Source organism: Mobula hypostoma, chromosome 21, assembly GCF_963921235.1.
Source record: "Mobula hypostoma chromosome 21, sMobHyp1.1, whole genome shotgun sequence".
NCBI classification, from domain to species: Eukaryota; Metazoa; Chordata; class Chondrichthyes; order Myliobatiformes; family Myliobatidae; genus Mobula; species Mobula hypostoma.
This window is the reverse complement of record NC_086117.1, coordinates 51469848-51489479: the sequence shown is the minus strand read 5'-3', so window position 1 is coordinate 51489479 and position 19632 is coordinate 51469848. Positions and strand designations below refer to the sequence as shown.

The 19632-nt window shown below is 44.9% G+C and overlaps 1 protein-coding gene across 2 annotated transcripts in view; it reads right to left on the bottom strand.

Annotated features, from left to right (window-relative positions):
* Window positions 1-365: 365 nt before the first annotated feature.
* Window positions 366-19632, bottom strand: part of LOC134360010 (scavenger receptor class B member 1-like) — a 59457-nt gene continuing 40190 nt past the window's right edge. Inside the window, exons 9-13 of one of the 2 annotated variants that reach the window (XM_063073992.1) lie at window positions 13916-13989; window positions 11495-11546; window positions 6871-7023; window positions 4703-4810; window positions 366-3164 (exon numbers count right to left, since the gene is read on the bottom strand). In XM_063073992.1, the coding sequence (XP_062930062.1) occupies window positions 4703-4810; window positions 6871-7023; window positions 11495-11546; window positions 13916-13989 (387 nt within the window). In that variant the 3' untranslated portion in view covers window positions 366-3164. The remainder of the gene's footprint in view (window positions 3165-4702; window positions 4811-6870; window positions 7024-11494; window positions 11547-13915; window positions 13990-19632) is intronic. The other variant, XM_063073993.1, reaches the window with a different exon arrangement.

The following is a 19632-nucleotide window of genomic DNA, read 5'->3' as shown; positions in this document are numbered from 1 at the left end:
GAAAGCAGAAAGTGGGGGCCTGAGGGAAAGATGTGCTTGGTGTAGGCTTAAGGTGAGAGGAAAGAGTGTCTAAAGGTATGAGGGGTAAAATTCCACGCAGAGAGTGATTGAAGATCTGGAACTTGCTGCCAGACATGGTGGTGGAATCTGATCCAATCACTACCTTCAACCAGCACGTGGAAAGGCTTTTCAGTAGGCTGCGCACTGCAGGGTATGGAGCTCATGTGGGCAGGTGGGAATTGTGTAGAAGGACCTGTTTCAGTGCTGTAAACTCTGACTCTCTGTGTGACAAATTCCTGTTGACTTGTTAATGGGTGAGAGGCATTAGCCTTTGATTCTCGTTGTCCACATCCACATGAAGATAGATCCGCCGTTCGTGAGGCCGTGCTGGAAGACTCAGGACTGTCTGCTGTGGTGAACCTTTCATTGTTTGCCACTCAAGGGGTCACTGCTTGTCATAAAGTCAGAATTCATCCTGCTTCAGTTACCGTGGAGAGGGGCCAGTCTGCGGTTACGGGTTCTTGACAGTAGCAGGGTGGCCCCTATCCCCTCATCGTGTCCCATCAATACCACCCACCCACAAGAAGCTTCCAATGTCACTAAGCAAAACACGCTTCCACATAAAGCATTGGTCAGATTGCGTTTGGAATATTGTCAACAATTTTGTGCTCCTTATTAAGAAAGATATGCTGGCACTGGAGAGGATCCAGAGGAGGTTCACAAGTATGATTCCAGGACTAAAATGGTTAACGTATGAGGAGCATTTGATGGCTCTGGGACAGTACTCACTGCAGTTTAGAAGAATGAAGGGGATCCCATTGAAACCTATCACATATTGAAAGGCCTAGATAGCGTGGCTGTAGAGAGGATGCTTCCTATTCTAGAATCAGAGGACACAGCCTCAGAATAAAAAGATGTCCCTTTAGAATAGAGATGAGTGGGAATTTCTTTAGGCTAAGGGTGGTGAGTATGTGGAATTCTTTGCCACACACAGCTCGGAGTCTTTGGGTATGTCTCAAGTGGAGCTTGATAAGTTCTGGATTGGTAAAGGGCATCAAAGGTAATGAGGAGAAGCCGGGAGATTGGGGTTGAGAAGGAATATAAATGTATGGTAGAACAGGGCCAGTGGGCTGAAGTCTGTTCCTATGTCATATGTCTTCCACATGCACTCACATGCCTGTAACATGCACCCACAAGCCCGCAGTGTGTGCACACACCCGTAACACGTGTAATCACGCCTACTTTCACTCACTGGAACTCCCTGGCATTCCTTGCCATTTCCAAAGCAACATCAATCACATGTGCATTGTTAATTGAGAAGCAGACCAAATTCCCTCACTGAGCTGCCCCATTGTGTAACTTTAAACATACAACACTAGAGGCCCTTTGGCCCACGATGTTGTGCTGACCTTTTAACCTACTTGAAGACCAATCTAACCCTTCCCTCCCTCTTTCTATCACCTGTGACGTCCAGGAACATTCCCAAATGCAACATGGAACCTGCAACAGAGGGAGAAACTTGAATCAGAGACCCCTCATCTGAATTGGGGCAGAGGGGAGGGGGTCCAATTTTCCATTACACATTAGACCATAAGACCTAGGAGGAGAATTAGGCCATTCAGCCCATCAAGTCTGCTCTGCCATTCCAACATGGCTGATCCCGGATCCCACTCAACCTTGTACACCTGTCTTCTCCCCATATCCTTTGATGCCCTGACTGATCAGGAAACGATTAACTTCCACAAGTATACCCACAGACTTGGGCTCCACCTCAGTCTGTGGCAGAGCCTTCCACAGATTCACTACTCTCTGGCTAAAAAAATTCCTCCTTACCTCTGTTCTAAAAGGTTTCCCTTCAATTTTGAGGCTGTGCCCTCTAGTTTCGGATACCCCACCATAGGAGACATTCTCTCCACATCCACCCGATGTAGTCCTTTCAACATTCGGTAGATTTCAATGAGATCTCTCTGCGTTCTAAATTCCAGTGAGTACAGGCCCAAAGCTGCCAAGAGCGCTTCATTGTTAACCCCTGCATTCCCAGAATCATCCTCGTCAACCTCCTCTGGACTCTCTCCAATGACAACACATCCCTTCTGAGATATGGGGCCCAAAACTGTTGACAATACTCCAAAGTGTGGCCTGATTCGTGTCTTATAAAGGCTCAGCATTATCTCCTGGCTTTTATATTCTATTCTCCTTGAAATAAATGCCAACATCATTTGCCTTCTTTACCACAGACTCAACCTATAAATTAGCCTTCTGGGAGTCTTGCACAAAGATTCCTAAGTCCCTCTGCACCTCTGATGTTGGGATTTTCTCCCCATTTAGATAATAGTCTGCACTATTGTTCCTTTCACTGGGCTGTTTTACTAACATTGTTTTACTGGGCTGTTGATTATAAATCCTGAATTTACATCCTTCAGATTGGCTTCAGAGCCAGCACTGCAATGAGCCGAACAGCCTGTCCAGTGTTGTACGTTTCTATGTTCTTTGTCTGGCAGCTCCACCCCAGGGAATATCGATGTCCATTCACTGAGTAACTTCACGGCAACCATCGTCGGATTGTGTGTGTGTGCACGCGCATAGTGGGCAGGGAGATATCTGAGAGAACACAGGCGATGGATTCATGGTGGTGAGAGGGCGGTGGGAGACAGAGAGATGCATGGAGGACACATATCTCCTGAGAGCACACGGACTCTTGTGTTTCTTATAATGTCTGTTCAAATTCAGAGACCTGGCACAAACAATTCCTACACACTGAAACGTCGACTGCACCTCTTCCTATAGATGCTGCCTGGCCTGCTGCGTTCACCAGCAACTTTGATGTATGTTGCTTGAATTTCCAGCATCTGCAGAATTCCTGTTGTTTCCTACACACTGATGCGCTTTACACAACGGCTGAAAATCACAGGGAAACATTACATCAATTCAAATACAAAACACTGAGCAACTCGGTGCGCCAGGCGGCTTCTATGGAGGGAAAAGGACAATTGATGCTTTGGGCCGAGATCCCTCCTCCAGCATTGTACGTGTGCTGCTCCGAATTTCCAGCATCCAAAGTCTCTTGTGATCACATCATTTCAGCTTCCTGCATCTGATCAACCTATGCAGGAAACACAAAATTGCAGAACTTCCTTCATTTCCTTCTGGAAACTTCAACGGCACTGAAAAAGAAGACAATTACCGGTGACACCGGGGGGCATACACACCATACCCTCCCCATCCCACCACTCCATTGCCCCGCCAACGCCCACCAAATCTCCCCATCCCATCACACCACACCTTCCTCATCCCACCACTCCATTTCCCCAGCAAATCTCCCTGTCCCGCCACACACCACACCCTCCCCATTGCCCCAGCACCCACACTCTGCCTGTTAAAGGTTCATTATCTGCTGTGGTCACACCCACCGGGGGATGGTGTTTGTGTTCATGGCAGATAAGCAGACAGGAAGCAAAGAGTGGGAATAAACGGGACCTTTTCAGAATGGCAGGCGGTGACTAGTGGGGTACCGCAAGGCTCAGTGCTGGGACCCCAGTTGTTTACAATATATATTAATGACTTGGATGAGGGAATTAAATGCAGCATCTCCAAGTTTGCGGATGACACGAAGCTGGGCGGCAGTGTTAGCAGTGAGGAGGATGCTAAGAGGATGCAGAGTGACTTGGATAGGTTGGGTGAGTGGGCAAATTCATGGCAGATGCAATTTAATGTGGATAAATGTGAAGTTATCCACTTTGGTGGCAAAAATAGGAAAACAGATTATTATCTGAATGGTGGCCGATTAGGAAAAGGGGAGGTGCAACGAGACCTGGGTGTCATTATACACCAGTCATTGAAAGTGGGCATGCAGGTACAGCAGGCGGTGAAAAAGGCGAATGGTATGCCGGCATTTATAGCGAGAGGATTCGAGTACAGGAGCAGGGAGGTACTACTGCAGTTGTACAAGGCCTTGGTGAGACCACACCTGGAGTATTGTGTGCAGTTTTGGTCCCCTAATCTGAGGAAAGACATCTTTGCCATAGAGGAAGTACAAAGAAGGTTCACCAGATTGATTCCTGGGATGGCAGGACTTTCATATGAAGAAAAACTGGATGAACTGGGCTTGTACTCGTTGGAATTTAGAAGATTGAGGGGGGATCTGATTGAAACGTATAAGATCCTAAAGGGATTGGACAGGCTAGATGCAGGAAGATTGTTCCCGATGTTGGGGAAGTCCAGAACGAGGGGTCACAGTTTGAGGATAGAGGGGAAGCCTTTTAGGACCGAGATTAGGAAAAACTTCTTCACACAGAGAGTGGTGAATCTGTGGAATTCTCTGCCACAGCAAACTGTTGAGGCCAGTTCATTGGCTATGTTTAAGAGGGAGTTAGATATGGCCCTTGTGGCTACAGGGGTCAGGGGGTATGGAGGGAAGGCTGGGGCGGGGTTCTGAGTTGGATGATCAGCCATGATCATAATAAATGGCGGTGCAGGCTCGAAGGGCCGAATGGCCTACTCCTGCACCTATTTTCTATGTTTCTATGTTTCTATAATGTCCAGGTATCCTTTCATAATCAATGTTGGGTCACTGCAGGGTTCCAGAGCCACACACACAGAACACAGGACTACTCAGCAGGTCAGGCAGCATCTACGGAAATGAATAAACAGTTGACATTTCAGGCCGAGGCCTTTCATCAGGACTCCCGGACCTGGCACTCACCTAGAACCGGGTTTCAGCCTTAATCCTCGGTCCTTCCTTGACCTTCTCTGTCCCGCACTTAGCAGGTAGTGTGCTGAGATTTTTAGTACCCAAGTACTTGGCTTGTTTCTAAACAAAGAACCATTCAATCAGAAAACGGGGACAGTTGGCCCATCTAACCCTGCTGCCTTTCTCCCTCATTAAGCAGCTGAAGTTCTGCTTCACCTATTTCAGCAATTGTTTTTTGGAAGAGTGCAGGTCTCTAGTGGCCCACTGCCCCAGGACTCTGACCCCACTAGGTCCACACATCCTCTTTGTTTGAATCAGATCCAAAACTCAGTAGTTAATCAAACATAAATCTGTACTTGTTTACAGCTTTTTTTTTTATTTAGTAAGTCATCTGAAGGTTGTTCACGGAGAAGTCAATGTGAAGTCCCTAACCAGCAAAGGAGGCACAGGGATGAAAATTAAATGTGACCAGTTGTAGAGGATGTGTAGTTATTAATCCCAGCACAGAAGTGCAATAATGAAGAAAGCACGGAAGTGCCTCTACTTCCTTAGGAGTCTATGGAGATTCAGCATGACATCAAAACTTCTTCAAACTTCTATAATTATGTAGTTAAGAGTGTACTGACAGGCTACATCATGGAAACACCAATTCTCTTGAATGGAAAATCCTACAAAAGGTAATAGATTCGGCCCAGTACTACACGGGTAAAGCCCTCCCAACAATCGAGCACGTCTACATGAAACACTGCCGTTTGAAAGTGGCATCCATCATCAGAGCTCCCCATCACCCAGGCCATGCTCGTTTCTCCCTGCTGCCATCAGGTAGAAGGTCCAAGAGCCTCAGGACTCACACCACCAGATTCAATAACAGTCACTACCCCTCAACCATCAGGCTTTTGAACAAAAGGGGATAACAGTACTCATTTGCTCCATCAGTGAGATGTTTCCTACAACCAATGATCTCACTTTAAGGATTCTTTATCTTATTATCTCACGTTCCCGTTATTTATTGCTATTTATTTATATTTGCATTTGTGCAGTTTTTTTGTCTTCTACACTCTGGTTGACCTTTCATTGACCCTGTTGTGGTTACGTTCAGCGGTCATTTGACATCATCTTGCTCACCGACAGCTGAGGGGCTTCACACCAACTTCTCAAGAGCCATTAGAGATGGGCAGTGAGTGCTGGTCTTGTCAGTGCCCACCCTGGCAATTCAGTAATGATGGACAGATCCCTCCCCACGTAGATTAAACCTGCTCAGATTCTTTTCAACAAAGTTTTCCAAGTACCAATTTCTTGGATTTGAGTTAAATATTGAAAACATTTCCTGCACAGGCACTTCGACTATGGCTGTGTGATCATTAGATATTTTTGATAAGAGAATATTTCTCTAAGTTAGTTATCCGCATAGACGTTAGGCATGAATCGACAATTTGTAACACAAGATACCTGTTGTGAAATAATTCCAAAGACTGTAGCAGCAGTAAAACACCATGACTCAACAGAATGTACTGGACAAGAGACTGTGGAGGCATTAGTAGTGATCTTCCAAGAATCACTAGATTCAGGCATGGTTCCAGAGGACTGGAAAATAGCCAGTGTCACTCCACTCTTCAAGAAGGGAGGGAGTCAGGAGAAAAGAAGTTAGTCTGACCTCAGTGGTTGGGAAGCTGTTGAAGTTGATTATTAAGGATGTGGTTTTAGAGTACTTCGAGGCACATGATAAAATAGGCCGTGGTTGGCATGGTTTCCTCAATGGAAAATCTTGCCTGCAAATCAGTTGGAATTCTTTGAAGAAATAACAAGCAGGATAGACAAAGGAGAATCGGTGGATGTTTCCTATAGTGCGGGGGTCTCGGACCAAAGTACACAACCTCAGAACAGAGGGATGAGGAGGAATTTATTTACCCATAGATTGGTGAATCTGTGGAATTTGTTGCCACAGGTGGCATGGAGGCCGAGTTATTGGTATATTTAAGGCAGAGGAAGATAAGTGATTGATCAGGGAATGAAGTGATGTGGAGAGAAGGCAGGAGATTGGGGCTGAGAGCAATTGGATCAGCCATGATGAAATTGCAGAGCGGACTCGAAGGGTCAAATGGCCAAATTCTGCTCCTATGGCTTATGGTCTTAGCGTCATGCCTAAAATCTATGCATGTACAATTTGTAACACAAGATACCTGCTGCCATGAAATAAATGCAAGGATTGCAGCAACGCCCAGCAGTAACAGACCAAGGCCCAGCAGAATGTACTGGATGTACTGAAGAAGCTGAGGTACCAGAGCCATGAAGGTGTAGAAGTTGTTCAGGATTGGACCATCAATGTTCCCAGTCTGAAAAAAATACAGTAAATCCCATCAGCAACAAAGGATTTATAACATACACAAAAAGATGCCCAGCTTCTAATAATTTCATCATGCAGACCTGACCGCCCTATGCAGAATGGACATTGATGCTTTGGAGAGAGTGCAAGAGGTTCACTGGGATATTGCTTGCATGAGAGTGTACAAGCTATAAGGAGAGGTTGAACAAGTCTATGTTGTTTTCTCTGGAGTGTTAAAGGCATGAGGTAACCACGGGGTGGGGGGAGGTGTTTAAACTAGTGTTGCAAGGGGATGGGAACCAGAGTGCCAGAAAAATTAGTGCTGAGGTGGTGGAGACAGGTGTTGTTAGAACTCAGACCAAGTCAAGTATAAAAAGGGCTGCAGAAGGTCGTAACTCTAGTCAGCTCCATCTTGGGCACTAGCCTACAAGGTACCCAGGACACCTTTAGGGAGCGGTGTCTCAGAAAGGCAGCGTCCATTATTAAGGACCTCCAGCACCCAGGGCATGCCCATTTCTCACTGTTACCATCAGGTAGGAGATACAGAAGCCTGAAGGCACACACTCAGTGATTCAGGAACAGCTTCTTCCCCTCTGCCATCCGATTCCCAAATGGACATTGAAGCTTTGGACACTACCTCACTTTTTTTAATATACAGTATTTCTGTTTTTGCACTTTTTAAAATCTATTCAATATATGTAATTGATTTACTTGTTTATTTTTTTTTTCTCTGCTAGATTATGTATTGCGTTGAACTGCTGCTGCTAAGTTAACAAATTTCACATCACATGCCGGTGATAATAAACCTGATTCTGATTCTGAGATGGAATTTAAAGCAGACAAGTGTGAGATACTGCACTTAAGGAGGACCAACCAGGGTAGGTATTACATGGTGGATGGTAGGTTACTGAGGAGTGTGGTAGAACAGAGGGATCTGAGAGTGCAGGTCCATATTTCCTTAAAAGTGGCATCACAGGTTGATAGGGTCATAAAGAAAGCTTTTGGCACATTGGCCTTCATAAATTAATGTATTGAGTACAGGAGTTGGGAAGTTATCTTGAAACAAAGATGTTGGTGAGGTCTAATTTAGAATATTGTGAGCAGCTTTGGTCAGCTACCTACAAGAAAGATATAAATAAGATTGAAAGAGTACAGAGAAGATTTACAAGGAAGTTGCTGGAATTTGAGGATCTGAGTTTTAGGGAAAGCTTGAATAGGTTAGGACTTTATTTCCTTGAATGTAGAAGATTCTGGGGAGATCTGATAGAGGTACACAAAATTATGAGAGGTAAAGATAGGGTAAATGCGAGCAGGCTTGTTCCACTGACGTTGGGTGAGATTACCACTAGAGGTCATGGATTAAGGGTGAAAGGTGAAAAGTTTAAGAAGAACATGAGGGGAAACTTCTTCACTCAGAGGCTGGTCAGAGTGTGGAACTGCCAGTGCAAGTGGTGGATATGGGGTCAATTTCAACACTTGAGAGAAATTTAGATAGGTACGTGGATGAGAGGGAACAGAGGGCTATGGTTTGGGTGCAGGTCAATGGGACTATGCAGATTAATCGTTCGGCACAGACTAGATGTAAATTGGCCAAAGGGCCCATTTCTCTGCTGTATTGTTCAGACTTTAATTAAAAAAGACTACAAGTTATAATAGAAAAAAAATCTCTTTTAAATAAGTAGTGTGAAAAGAAAGCAAAGAAAATAAAAAAAAATAGTGAGGTAGTGTACATTGTTTATTGTCCATTCAGAAATCAGATGGCAGAGGGGAAGAAGCTGTTCCTGAATGAGAAGAGGGTATGTCCTGGATGGATGGGAATCCTTAATGATGGATGCCACCTTATTGGGGCATCGTGTTTGGATGATATCCTCAGAGCTGGCAAGGCTGGTGCCCATGATGGAGCTGAGGGTGTTTGTAACTTTCTGCAGCTTTTTCGGATCCTGTGCAGTGCCCCTCTATACCAGACGGTGATGCAACCAGTTTGAATGCTTCCTACAGTACATCTGTAGAAATATGCAAATCTCCTCAAACTCCTAATGAATTGTAGCCACTGCCGTGCCTTCGTTGTAATTGTATCAATATGCTGGGCCCATGATAGGTCTTCAGAGATGTTGACACCCAGGAATTTGAAACTGGTCTCCCTTTCCACTCTGGTCCCTCGATGAGGACTGATGTGTGTTCCCTCGACTTCCCCTTCCTTCAGTCCACAATCAATTCCTTGGCCTTACTGACACTGAGTGCAAGGTTGTTGTTATGATACCACTCAACAGCTGGTCTACCTCACTCCTGTATGCCTCCTCGTCGTCACCATCTGAAATTCTGCCGACAATAGTTGTTGTCATCAGCAAGTTTATGGATGGTGTTTGAGTTGTGCCTATCCACACAGTCGTGGATGGAGAGAGAGTAGAGCAGTGAGCTAAACGCACAACCTTGCGATGTCAACGAGGAGTAGATGTTATTTCCAATCTGCACAGACTGTGGGCTCTCAATGAGGAAATCAAGGATCCAGTTGTAGGGGGAGGTATGGAGGTCCAGGTTTTGGAGCTTGTTGATTAGAACGGAGGGTACGATGGTGTTAAATGCTGAGCTTTAATTAATAAGCAGCACCCTGATGCAGATATTGCTGTTGTCCAGGAGATCTGAGGGCAAGTGAAGAGCCAGTGAGACTGTATTAAGATGGAGACGTAACGTAAAGGTTTTTACTCCTCATGTGTATGAAGGATGTAAATAATAAAAGTTAGTTTAATTCAATTCAATCACTGTGGACCTATTGTGGTGACAGGTAAATTGCAGTGGGCCCAGCTCCTTGCTAAGGTGAGAGTTGATTCTGGCCATAACCAACATCTCAACACACTTCATGGGTGATAGTCACTGAGGCAGCTCACCCTGCCTCAGGTACTGGTATGACTGTCAACCTTTTGAACAGGTGGGAACCATCGACAGCAGCAGTGAGAGATTGAAGCTGGCCTTGAACACTCCTGCCTGTTGGTTGGTACAGGTTTACAAGGCACTACTGGGTACAGCATCAGCTGACGCCTTGTGAGGTTTCACCCTCCTGAAAGATGCTGTGATGTCGGCCTCTGATGCGAAGGTCACAGGGTTACCGGATGCTGCAGGGGTTTGCCCAGGTGTAGTTTTATTCTCCCTTTCAAAGTGTGGATCAAAGGAGTCGAGCTCATCTGCGAGTGAGATATCACCGATGTTCATGATCTTAGGTTCCCCTGGAGCAGAACAGGCCTTTTGCTTGTCATTAGATTGAGGAGAGGGTGTGTCCCCAGGGAGGGGTCGTGATCTAGGGAGGGAGAGTGACTCAGGAGACATGCTATGTGGGCACTGGAAGGGGTGGGGTAGGTGAGTCACGGGGAGAGGATAGGTATCTAAAGAGTGAGAGTGATCTGGGCAGAGTGTGTGACCGGTGGGGTGGGTGAAATCCAGGGTGAAGACAACATAAGGAGGATATAGAGAGGTCAGTGAGTGGGCAAAGATCTGGGAAGTGGAGAATCAGATGGGAAACTGTCCATTTTGTCAGGAAGACATGAAAAAGTTTGTTCTCTAAAAAAGGAGAGATTGTGGAACTTTGCAGTGGAGAGGGGCCCCGTGCCCAATGATACTTAAAAAAAATCCAAACAATGTTCTAGTTAATGCTGCCAGAATTGGAACGGAACGGAAGAGAGGATTTAGGGTAGAGATGATCTTAAGGAAAGATGTTCGTGCTCGGGAGCAGAGATGTGTTCAGGAGTGGGAATGCGAGTGGGAACAGGAATGGAATGGGGACAGAGATGGGATGGGATGGGATACGGACAGAGAATGGAGACAAGAGTGAGAAATGGATCAAGATGGAGATAAGAGCAGAGACGGGATGGGCATGTGGACAGGGAATGAGAAGAGGAGCTGGAACAGGAACAGGGATGAAACCGAAATGTAGACAGAACAGGATCAGGCCACTGACCCACCTGCCTTCACAGGAACACCCAGGCTGGCCATTTCCCCAGTACACCCACCTGTACAGGAACACCCGGGCTGGCCATTTCCCCAGTACACCCACCTGTACAGGAACACCTGGGATGGCCATTTCCCCAGTACACCCACCTGTACAGGAACACCTGGGCTGGCCATTGCGCCAGTACACCCACCTGTACAGGAACACCTGGGCTGGCCATTGCGCCAGTACACCCACCTGTACAGGAACACCTGGGATGGCCATTTCCCCAGTACACCCACCTGTACAGGAACACTGGGGCTGGCCAGTTCCCCAGTACACCCACCTGTACAGGAACACCTGGGATGGCCATTGCCCCAGTACACCCACCTGTACAGGAACACCTGGGATGGCCATTTCCCCAGTACACCCACCTGTACAGGAAGACCTGGGCTGGCCATTTCCCCAGTACACCCACCTGTACAGGAAGACCTGGGCTGGCCATTTCCCCAGTAATGACATTGCCCCATGCATCTTGATCCTAGCAGCCAGAGGGACTTACTTCATCAAACCACATGAAAGGTAGCAGCATGGTCCGCATTTTTCCTGTCAGCCTGCAGAGAGAAAGGCCAGACGTTAGCTTGCAGCCATAACAGTTTTCTATATTTTGCAGAATCCATCACAACCTGGGAAGAGTATCTGAAGTTCTGTCCATTGGCATATTCAGAGGCCCCTATAGGGGTAGTGAGACAGTGGCCCCAGGGCCAGCTGCTCCCCTAGCATGAAGACAGCAATATCCTCATCCCCAATGACAGCTGGATCTCAGGCTCTTTACCCCAACACCTGGTTCCCCTCTGTAACGTACTTGTTCTTTCACCCTTCCAGATCTTGGTGAAGGTCATCCAGAATCTTTAACAATTTTTCTCTCCGCAGATGCTGCATGACCTGCCGAATATTTCCAGCATTAGCTGTGTTTTTTTTTAAAACTTCAGCTATCCAATATGTTCAGTTTTTATCTTTTCACATGGTTTCCTGCTGTTTTAAGCCCTCATTGGCACTTTTAAGGAATTATTACTAAGAAGCATAAACTATCTAGTCGATCATAGACAAGTGCGATCAGCTGCTTTCAGTAAACATTGGCTACAGAGGCACAGATATTCCATTTATTAAAGAGGAAATCAGTGACTACAGGCCCATTTACTTCACAGGTTGTGGATAAATTGCTTCTAAGGAACACAATAAATCTTAATTTAAATTATTCAGGCCATCATGGGTTTGTTAAGGGAATTTTATGTCCAATTAACTTGAGTAAATTTTTTGAGGAATACAACATGGATTCAGGCCCATAAGCATGAATCAGAATCAGGTTTATTAGCACCGGCATGTGACGTGAAATTTGTTAACTTAGCAGCAGCAGATCAATGCAACACATAATCTAGCAGACAGAAAAAAAATAATAAAATAATAATAAGTAAATCAATTACGGTACACGTATATTGAATAGATTTTTAAAAATTGCAAAAACAGAAATACTGTATATTTTTAAAAAGGTAAGGTAGTGGCCAAAAATTCGATGTCCATTTAGGAATCGGATGGCAGAGGGGAAGAAGCATGAAAATGTCTGCAGATGCTGGAAATCCAGAGCAACACACACAAAATGCTGGAGGAACTCAGGAGGTCAGGCAGCATCCATGGAAGCAAAAAGATAGTCAATGTTTCAGGCCGAGACCCTTCTTCAGGTCTGAGCAAAGGGACTTGGCCCGAAATGTGGACTGTCTTTTCATTTCCATAGACGCTGCCTGACCTGCTGAGTTCCTCCAGCATTTTGTATGGTTTCAAAGGCCCTTCATTCCATTTATGGAGCCCACTCAACTAGTCCCAATTTCCTGCATTCCCTTTAAGACCCACCTCTCCCTGTAGCTATCTAAATGCTATTTAAATGATACTGTTGTGCCTGTCTTAGCTACTTCTTCAGAACCTTGTTCCATATATTCACTACTCTGTGTGAAAAAAAGTTGTCCCCTCAGGTCCCTTTTAAGTCTTGCCCCACTCATCTTAGTCTTGGACTCCTCTACCTTGGGAAAAGACTGTTACCTTCCACCTTATCTGCACCTCTCAGAACTTCAAACAGCTTTATTGCTTTTAGTTCTTGAGATCCCCGAGATCCAGGGTTCCCTGGAGACGAGGTCCTTGCCCGTGAAAGCCCTCCGCCCTCATTATTGCACTTTGCAATTGGCTTCTTATTTTTATAGGTACTGAGATATGGTGAAACGTTCGTCTTGCACACTGTTCATACAGATTAAATCAATACTGCGCTTTGAGGTAGAACAGGGTAAATCAATAACAGAATGCAGGGTAACGTATTATAGTCACAGAGTGCAGTGCAGCTAGGCAATAAGGTGCAAGGTCATTACGAGGCAGATTGGGAAGTCAAGATTCTATTTTATCATACTTGGGGCCCATTCAATAGTATTATAATAGTGGGGTAGAAGCTATCATTGAGCCTGCTGGTAGTGTTTACAGGCTTTTGCATCTGAAGATGCCAGTCCACTTGTGAAAGCTGCTCCCAGCTTACTTTTGCTAGGTCCTGCCTTATGATATCAGTCATTCCCCAATTCAAGGCCTTCATTTCCAGTCCACCTCATCCCTTCCATAACTACCATGTTATAGACCCCATCTCCAAAGTGCTGTCACAAACACTCCAACCACTTAGGGTTATGAAAACATACGGTACAGAAAGGGGACCCATTGTTCTAACTCGTCCACGCTGACCAAGATAACCATCCATGCTAATTCCATTTCTCTGCATTAGTCCTATTCCTTTCTTATCCAAGCACATGTCCAAACATGGTTGGGTTTTGGGTGAGTTTAGTCCATTAGGGCTAAGATCAAGTTGGAGGTTTTGGTTACAACAATAGTCGACAACCTACTCTCTCCTTCTAGGTGAATGGGAGATAACGAAGTAACCCATAAATTCACTTACTTTATTCCTTTTGCAGCTTTTATGAACAGATTAAGTTGTAATTTAATAGAGACATTCAGAGGGACACCTGTCAACTGAAAGGTGAAAAATCTATTAGACTTAAACATTCTGAACCCTTTGGTTATCCCACCCAGGAAATGGTCACATTCACCAAGGCAACATTACATTCTTACTGTCTACTGAACCTTAAAGAATGGAAGAACCCTTTTGACCTGTTGAGTCAGGCTAGAGAAGCCGCTGTTTAGACTAGGCCCATAGCCTGGACTAGGCCAATATATCTTTCCTCAAGTAAAGAAACTAGAACTGCACACAGTGCTCCGGGGATGGCTATACTGTATTTAGTGTTTCCATTTAATTTAGTGTTAGCAAAATTAGACATGCTACACTTAGTTTCCTGTGCCAAATTGTTAATGGCAGTCATTAACTACTAACCACTGACTGCCCATCAGAGAAATACCCATTTATCCCAACTCCCTACCTAATATTGGTTAACCAAGCCTCCACCCATACCAATATATTACCCCCAACTCCCCAAGTTTTTGCACTATTCTGTTTGCTTCTCACTCATCGTGAATGATGCTAGATTTTTAATTTCTAATTTAATTCTCACAACTTTAAATCTACCCAGCTGCAATGAGAGGATTTAGATTTAAACTCACTAGTACATAAGATGGACTCTTGACCTTACGATCGACCTCAATGTGAGCTTTGACCTTACTGGCTAGCTCAGTGTGACCTTTGACCTTATTGTCTACCTGCACTGCACTTTCTGTACTGTAACACTACGTTCTGCACCCTGTTATAGTTTTGCCTTGTTCTACCTCAACGTACTGTTGCAACAAATGTACAATTGTTGTAAATGAACTGTTGTAATGAATTGTACCTCAGTATGTGTGACAATTTATCACTTTGACCACTTTACAATGCATTTACTATCGTGTTTTTGGTTCTAATTGTCTTCTTTCCTGTATAACTTTGTATAATTTACAGTACTGTGCAAAAGTCTAAGGCACCCTAGCTCTATCTATCTATCTATCTTATCTATCTCTATCTCTCTATCTATATACAGTACCTATAAAAACATTCACCCCCTTGGAAGTTTTCATGTTTTATTGTTTTATAACATTGAATCACAATGGATTCAATTTGGCTTGTTTGACACTGATCAACAGAAAGAGACTCTTTCGTGTCAAAATGAAAGCCGATCTCTACAAAGTGATCTAAATTAGTCACAAATATAAAACACAAAATAATTGATTGCATAAGTATTCACCCCTTTCAAATCGGTATTTAGTAGATGTACCCTTGGCAGCAATTACAACCGTGAGTCTGAGTCTGTGTGAATAGCTCTCTATCAGCTTTGTATATCTGGACACTACAACTTTCCCCCATTCTTCTTTACAAAACTGCTCAAGCTCCGTCAGATTGCATGGGAATTGTGAGTGAACAGTCCTTTTCAAGTCCAGCCACAAATTCTCAATTGGTTTGAGGTCTGGACTCTGACTTGGCTATTCCTGGACATTAACTTTGTTGTTTTTAAGCCATTCCTGCATAACTTTGGCTCTATGCTTGGGGCCATTGTCTTGCTGAAAAACAAATCTTCTCCCAAGTCGCAGTTCTCTTGCAGACTGCATCAGGTTTTCCTCCAGGATTTCCGTGTATTTTGCTGCATTCAATTTACCCTCTACCTTCACAAGCCTTCCAGGGCCTGCTGCAGTGAAGCATCCCCACAGCATGATGCAGCCACCACCAGGCTTCACTGTAGGGATGGTTTGTTATTGATGACATATGGGTGCTTTTGATAGCATTTAGTCTGATGGCCAGGAAGTTCAATTTTGGTTTCATCAGACCATAGAATTTTCTTCCAGCTGACTTCAGAGTCTCCCACAGGCCTTCTGGCAAACTCTACCTGAGATTTCATGCGAGTTTTTTTTCAACAGTGGCTTTCTCCTTACCACTCTCCCATAAAGCTCTGACTGGTGAAGCACCTGGGCAACAGTTGTTGTATGTGCAGTCTCTCCCATCTCAGCCACTGAAGCTTGTAACTCCTCCAGAGTTGTCATGGGTCTCTTGGTGGCCTCCCTCACTAGTCCCCTTCTTGCACGGTCACTCAGTTTTTGTGGATAGCCTGTTCTAGTCAGATTTACAGCTGTGCCATATTCTTTCCATTTCTTGATGATTGACTCAGCTGTACTCCAAGGGATATTCCCACACAGGAGATTAGTGTGCAAACTTAAAGCACACGGTATTGGGGGTAAGGTATTGATGTGGATGGAGAATTGGTTAGCAGACAGGAAGCAAAGAGTGGGAATAAACGGGACCTTTTCAGAATGGCAGGCGGTGACTAGTGGGGTACCGCAAGGCTCAGTGCTGGGACCCCAGTTGTTTACAATATATATTAACGACTTGGATGAGGGAATTAAATGCAGCATCTCCAAGTTTGCGGATGACACGAAGCTGGGTGGCAGTGTTAGCTGTGAGGAGGATGCTAAGAGGATGCAGAGTGACTTGGATAGGTTGGGTGAGTGGGCAAATTCATGGCAGATGCAATTTAATGTGGATAAATGTGAAGTTATCCACTTTGGTGGCAAGAATAGGAAAACAGATTATTATCTGAATGGTGGCCGGTTAGGAAAAGGGGAGGTGCAATGAGACCTGGGTGTCATTATACACCAGTCATTGAAAGTGGGCATGCAGGTACAGCAGGCGGTGAAAAAGGCGAATGGTATGCTGGCATTTATAGCGAGAGGATTCGAGTACAGGAGCAGGGAGGTACTACTGCAGTTGTACAAGGCCTTGGTGAGACCACACCTGGAGTATTGTGTGCAGTTTTGGTCCCCTAATCTGAGGAAAGACATCCTTGCCATAGAGGGAGTACAAAGAAGGTTCACCAGATTGATTCCTGGGATGGCAGGACTTTCATATGAAGAAAGACTGGATGAACTGGGCTTGTACTCGTTGGAATTTAGAAGATTGAGGGAGAATCTGATTGAAACGTATAAAATCCTAAAGGGATTGGACAGGCTAGATGCAGGAAGATTGTTCCCGATGTTGGGGAAGTTCAGAACGAGGGGTCACAGTTTGAGGATAAAGGGGAAGCCTTTTAGGACCGAGATTAGGAAAAACTTCTTCACACAGAGAGTGGTGAATCTGTGGAATTCTCTGCCACAGGAAACAGTTGAGGCCAGTTCATTGGCTATATTTAAGAGGGAGTTAGATATGGCCCTTGTGGCTACGGGGATCAGGGGGTATGGAGGGAAGGCTGGGGCGGGGTTCTGAGTTGGATGATCAGCCATGATCATAATAAATGGCGGTGCAGGCTCGAAGGGCCGAATGGCCTACTCCTGCACCTATTTTCTATGTTTCTATGTTTCTATATTCAGTGGCTTGGAAATTTTCTTGTATCCATCTCCTGATTTGTGCTTTTAAATAACCTTTTCATGGAGTTCCTTGGTGTTCTTTTGTCTTCATGGTGTAGCTTTTGCCAGGAGACTGACTCACCAGCAGTTGGACCTTCCAGATACAAGCCTATTTTTACTACAATCAATCAAAACACCTGGACTGCACACAGTGATCTCCATTTAACTAACTATGTGACTTCTGAACCCAATTGGCTGAACTGGTGATGATTTGGTGTGTCATATTAAAGCAGGCGAATACTTATGCAATCCATTACTTGTGTTTTATATTTGTAATTAATTTAGATCGCTTTGTAGAGATCTGTTTTCACTTTGACACAAAAGAGTCTCTTTCTGTTGATCGGTGTCAAAAAAGCCAAATTAAATTCATTGTGATTCAATATTGTAAAACAATAAAACATGAAAACTTCCGGGGGGGGGCGGTGAATACTTTTTATAGGCTCTGTATATATAGATAGAGCTAAGGTGTCTGAGACTTTTATACAGTACATTGTCTTTCCATTTTCCAAATAACACATAATACTACTGGCTAAGTACTCTTATTTATGTTTCCCAACCATCTTCCTATTTTAACCAATATACAGTACTGTACAAAACTATTTGGCACCCTAACTGTATACAGTCTATATGCCTAAGCCACAGTTCTATATTTTCAATTATTGTTTTTCTTGTAGAATGCTGCTTATCTATTGCCATGTGTCTGTGAAGTTCCTCACTGCTCTGTGCACACAGTCATAAACTAAACCTGTTTTGATCGCAGAAGGATTTAAAAGCAATAGAGTGTAATAGATAGATGGATATTTTATTGATCCCAAAGGAAATTACAGTGTCACAGTAGCATTACAAGTGCACAGATATACAAATATACAAATATTAGAAGAGAAGTAAGAAAGAATAAAAAATAAGTTACCTCAAATAGTCTAACAGGAGGGGCAAACAACAGGAATTCTGCAGATGCTGGAAATTCAAGCAACACACATAAAAGTTGCTGGTGAACGCAGCAGGCCAGGCAGCATCTCTAGGAAGAGGTGCAGTCGACGTTTCAGGCCGAGACCCTTCGTCAGGACTAACTGAAGGAAGAGTGAGTAAGAGATTTGAAAGTGGGAGGGGGAGGGGGAGATCCAAAATGATAGGAGAAAACAGGAGGGGGAGGGATGGAGCCAAGAGCTCCAGGTTGGATCCTGCTGGCATGAACATCGACTTCTCTAACTTCCGCTAATGCCCCACCTCCCTCTCGTACCCCATCTGTTACTTATTTATACACACATTCTTTCTCTCACTCTCCTTTTTCTCCCTCTGTCCCTCTGACTATACCCCTTGCCCATCCTCTGGGTCACCCCCCCCTTGTCTTTCTCCCCGGACCTCCTGTCCCATAATCCTCTCGTATCCCTTTTGCCAATCACCTGCCCAACTCTTGGCTCCATCCCTCCCCCTCCTGTCTTCTCCTATCATTTTGGATCTCCCCCTCCCCCTCCAGCTTTCAAATCCCTTACTCACTCTTCCTTCAGTTAGTCCTGACGAAGGGTCTCGGCCTGAAACGTCGACTGTACCTCTTCCTAGAGATGCTGCCTGGCCTGCTGCGTTCACCAGCAACTTTGATGTGTGTAACAGGAGGGGGTCATCACTTCCCCCCCTAAAGGTTGACTCATTATAGAGCCTAATGGCCGAGGGTAAGAATGACCTCATACAGCGCTCTTTGGAGCAGCACGGTTCTCTTAGTCTATTACTGAAAGTGCTCCTCTGTTCAGCCAAGGTGGCAAGCAGAGGGTGAGAAACATTGTGCAGAATTGCCAGGATTTTCCACGGGGTCCTTTATTCTACCACAGCCTCCAGTGTGTCCAATTTGACTCCTATAACAGAGCCAGCCTTTCTAATCAGTTTATTGAGCCTGTTGGCAGCATCCATATTGATGCCATTGCCCCAGCACACCACCACATAGGAGATAGTACTGGTGACAACAGACTGGTAGAACATGTGAAGGAGAGGCCTACATACTCCAAAGGACCTCAGTCTCCTCAGGAAGTCGAGGCGACTCTGGCCCTTCTTGTACACAGTCTCTGTGTTGGTGCTCCACTCAAATCTGTCACCCAGGTGCACCCCAGGTATGTATAGGTCCTCACCACATCCACATCCTCACCATCAATAGTAGCAGTGCAGGCTTAGTCTTCCTAAAGTCCATCACCATCTCCTTTGTCTTACTGATGTTGAGCTGCAGATGATTCAGCTTGCACCATTTGACAAAGTGGTGACTCCCATCTTTCCCAACCTTGGCCATGATTACCCAGGTGCAAGATGAGG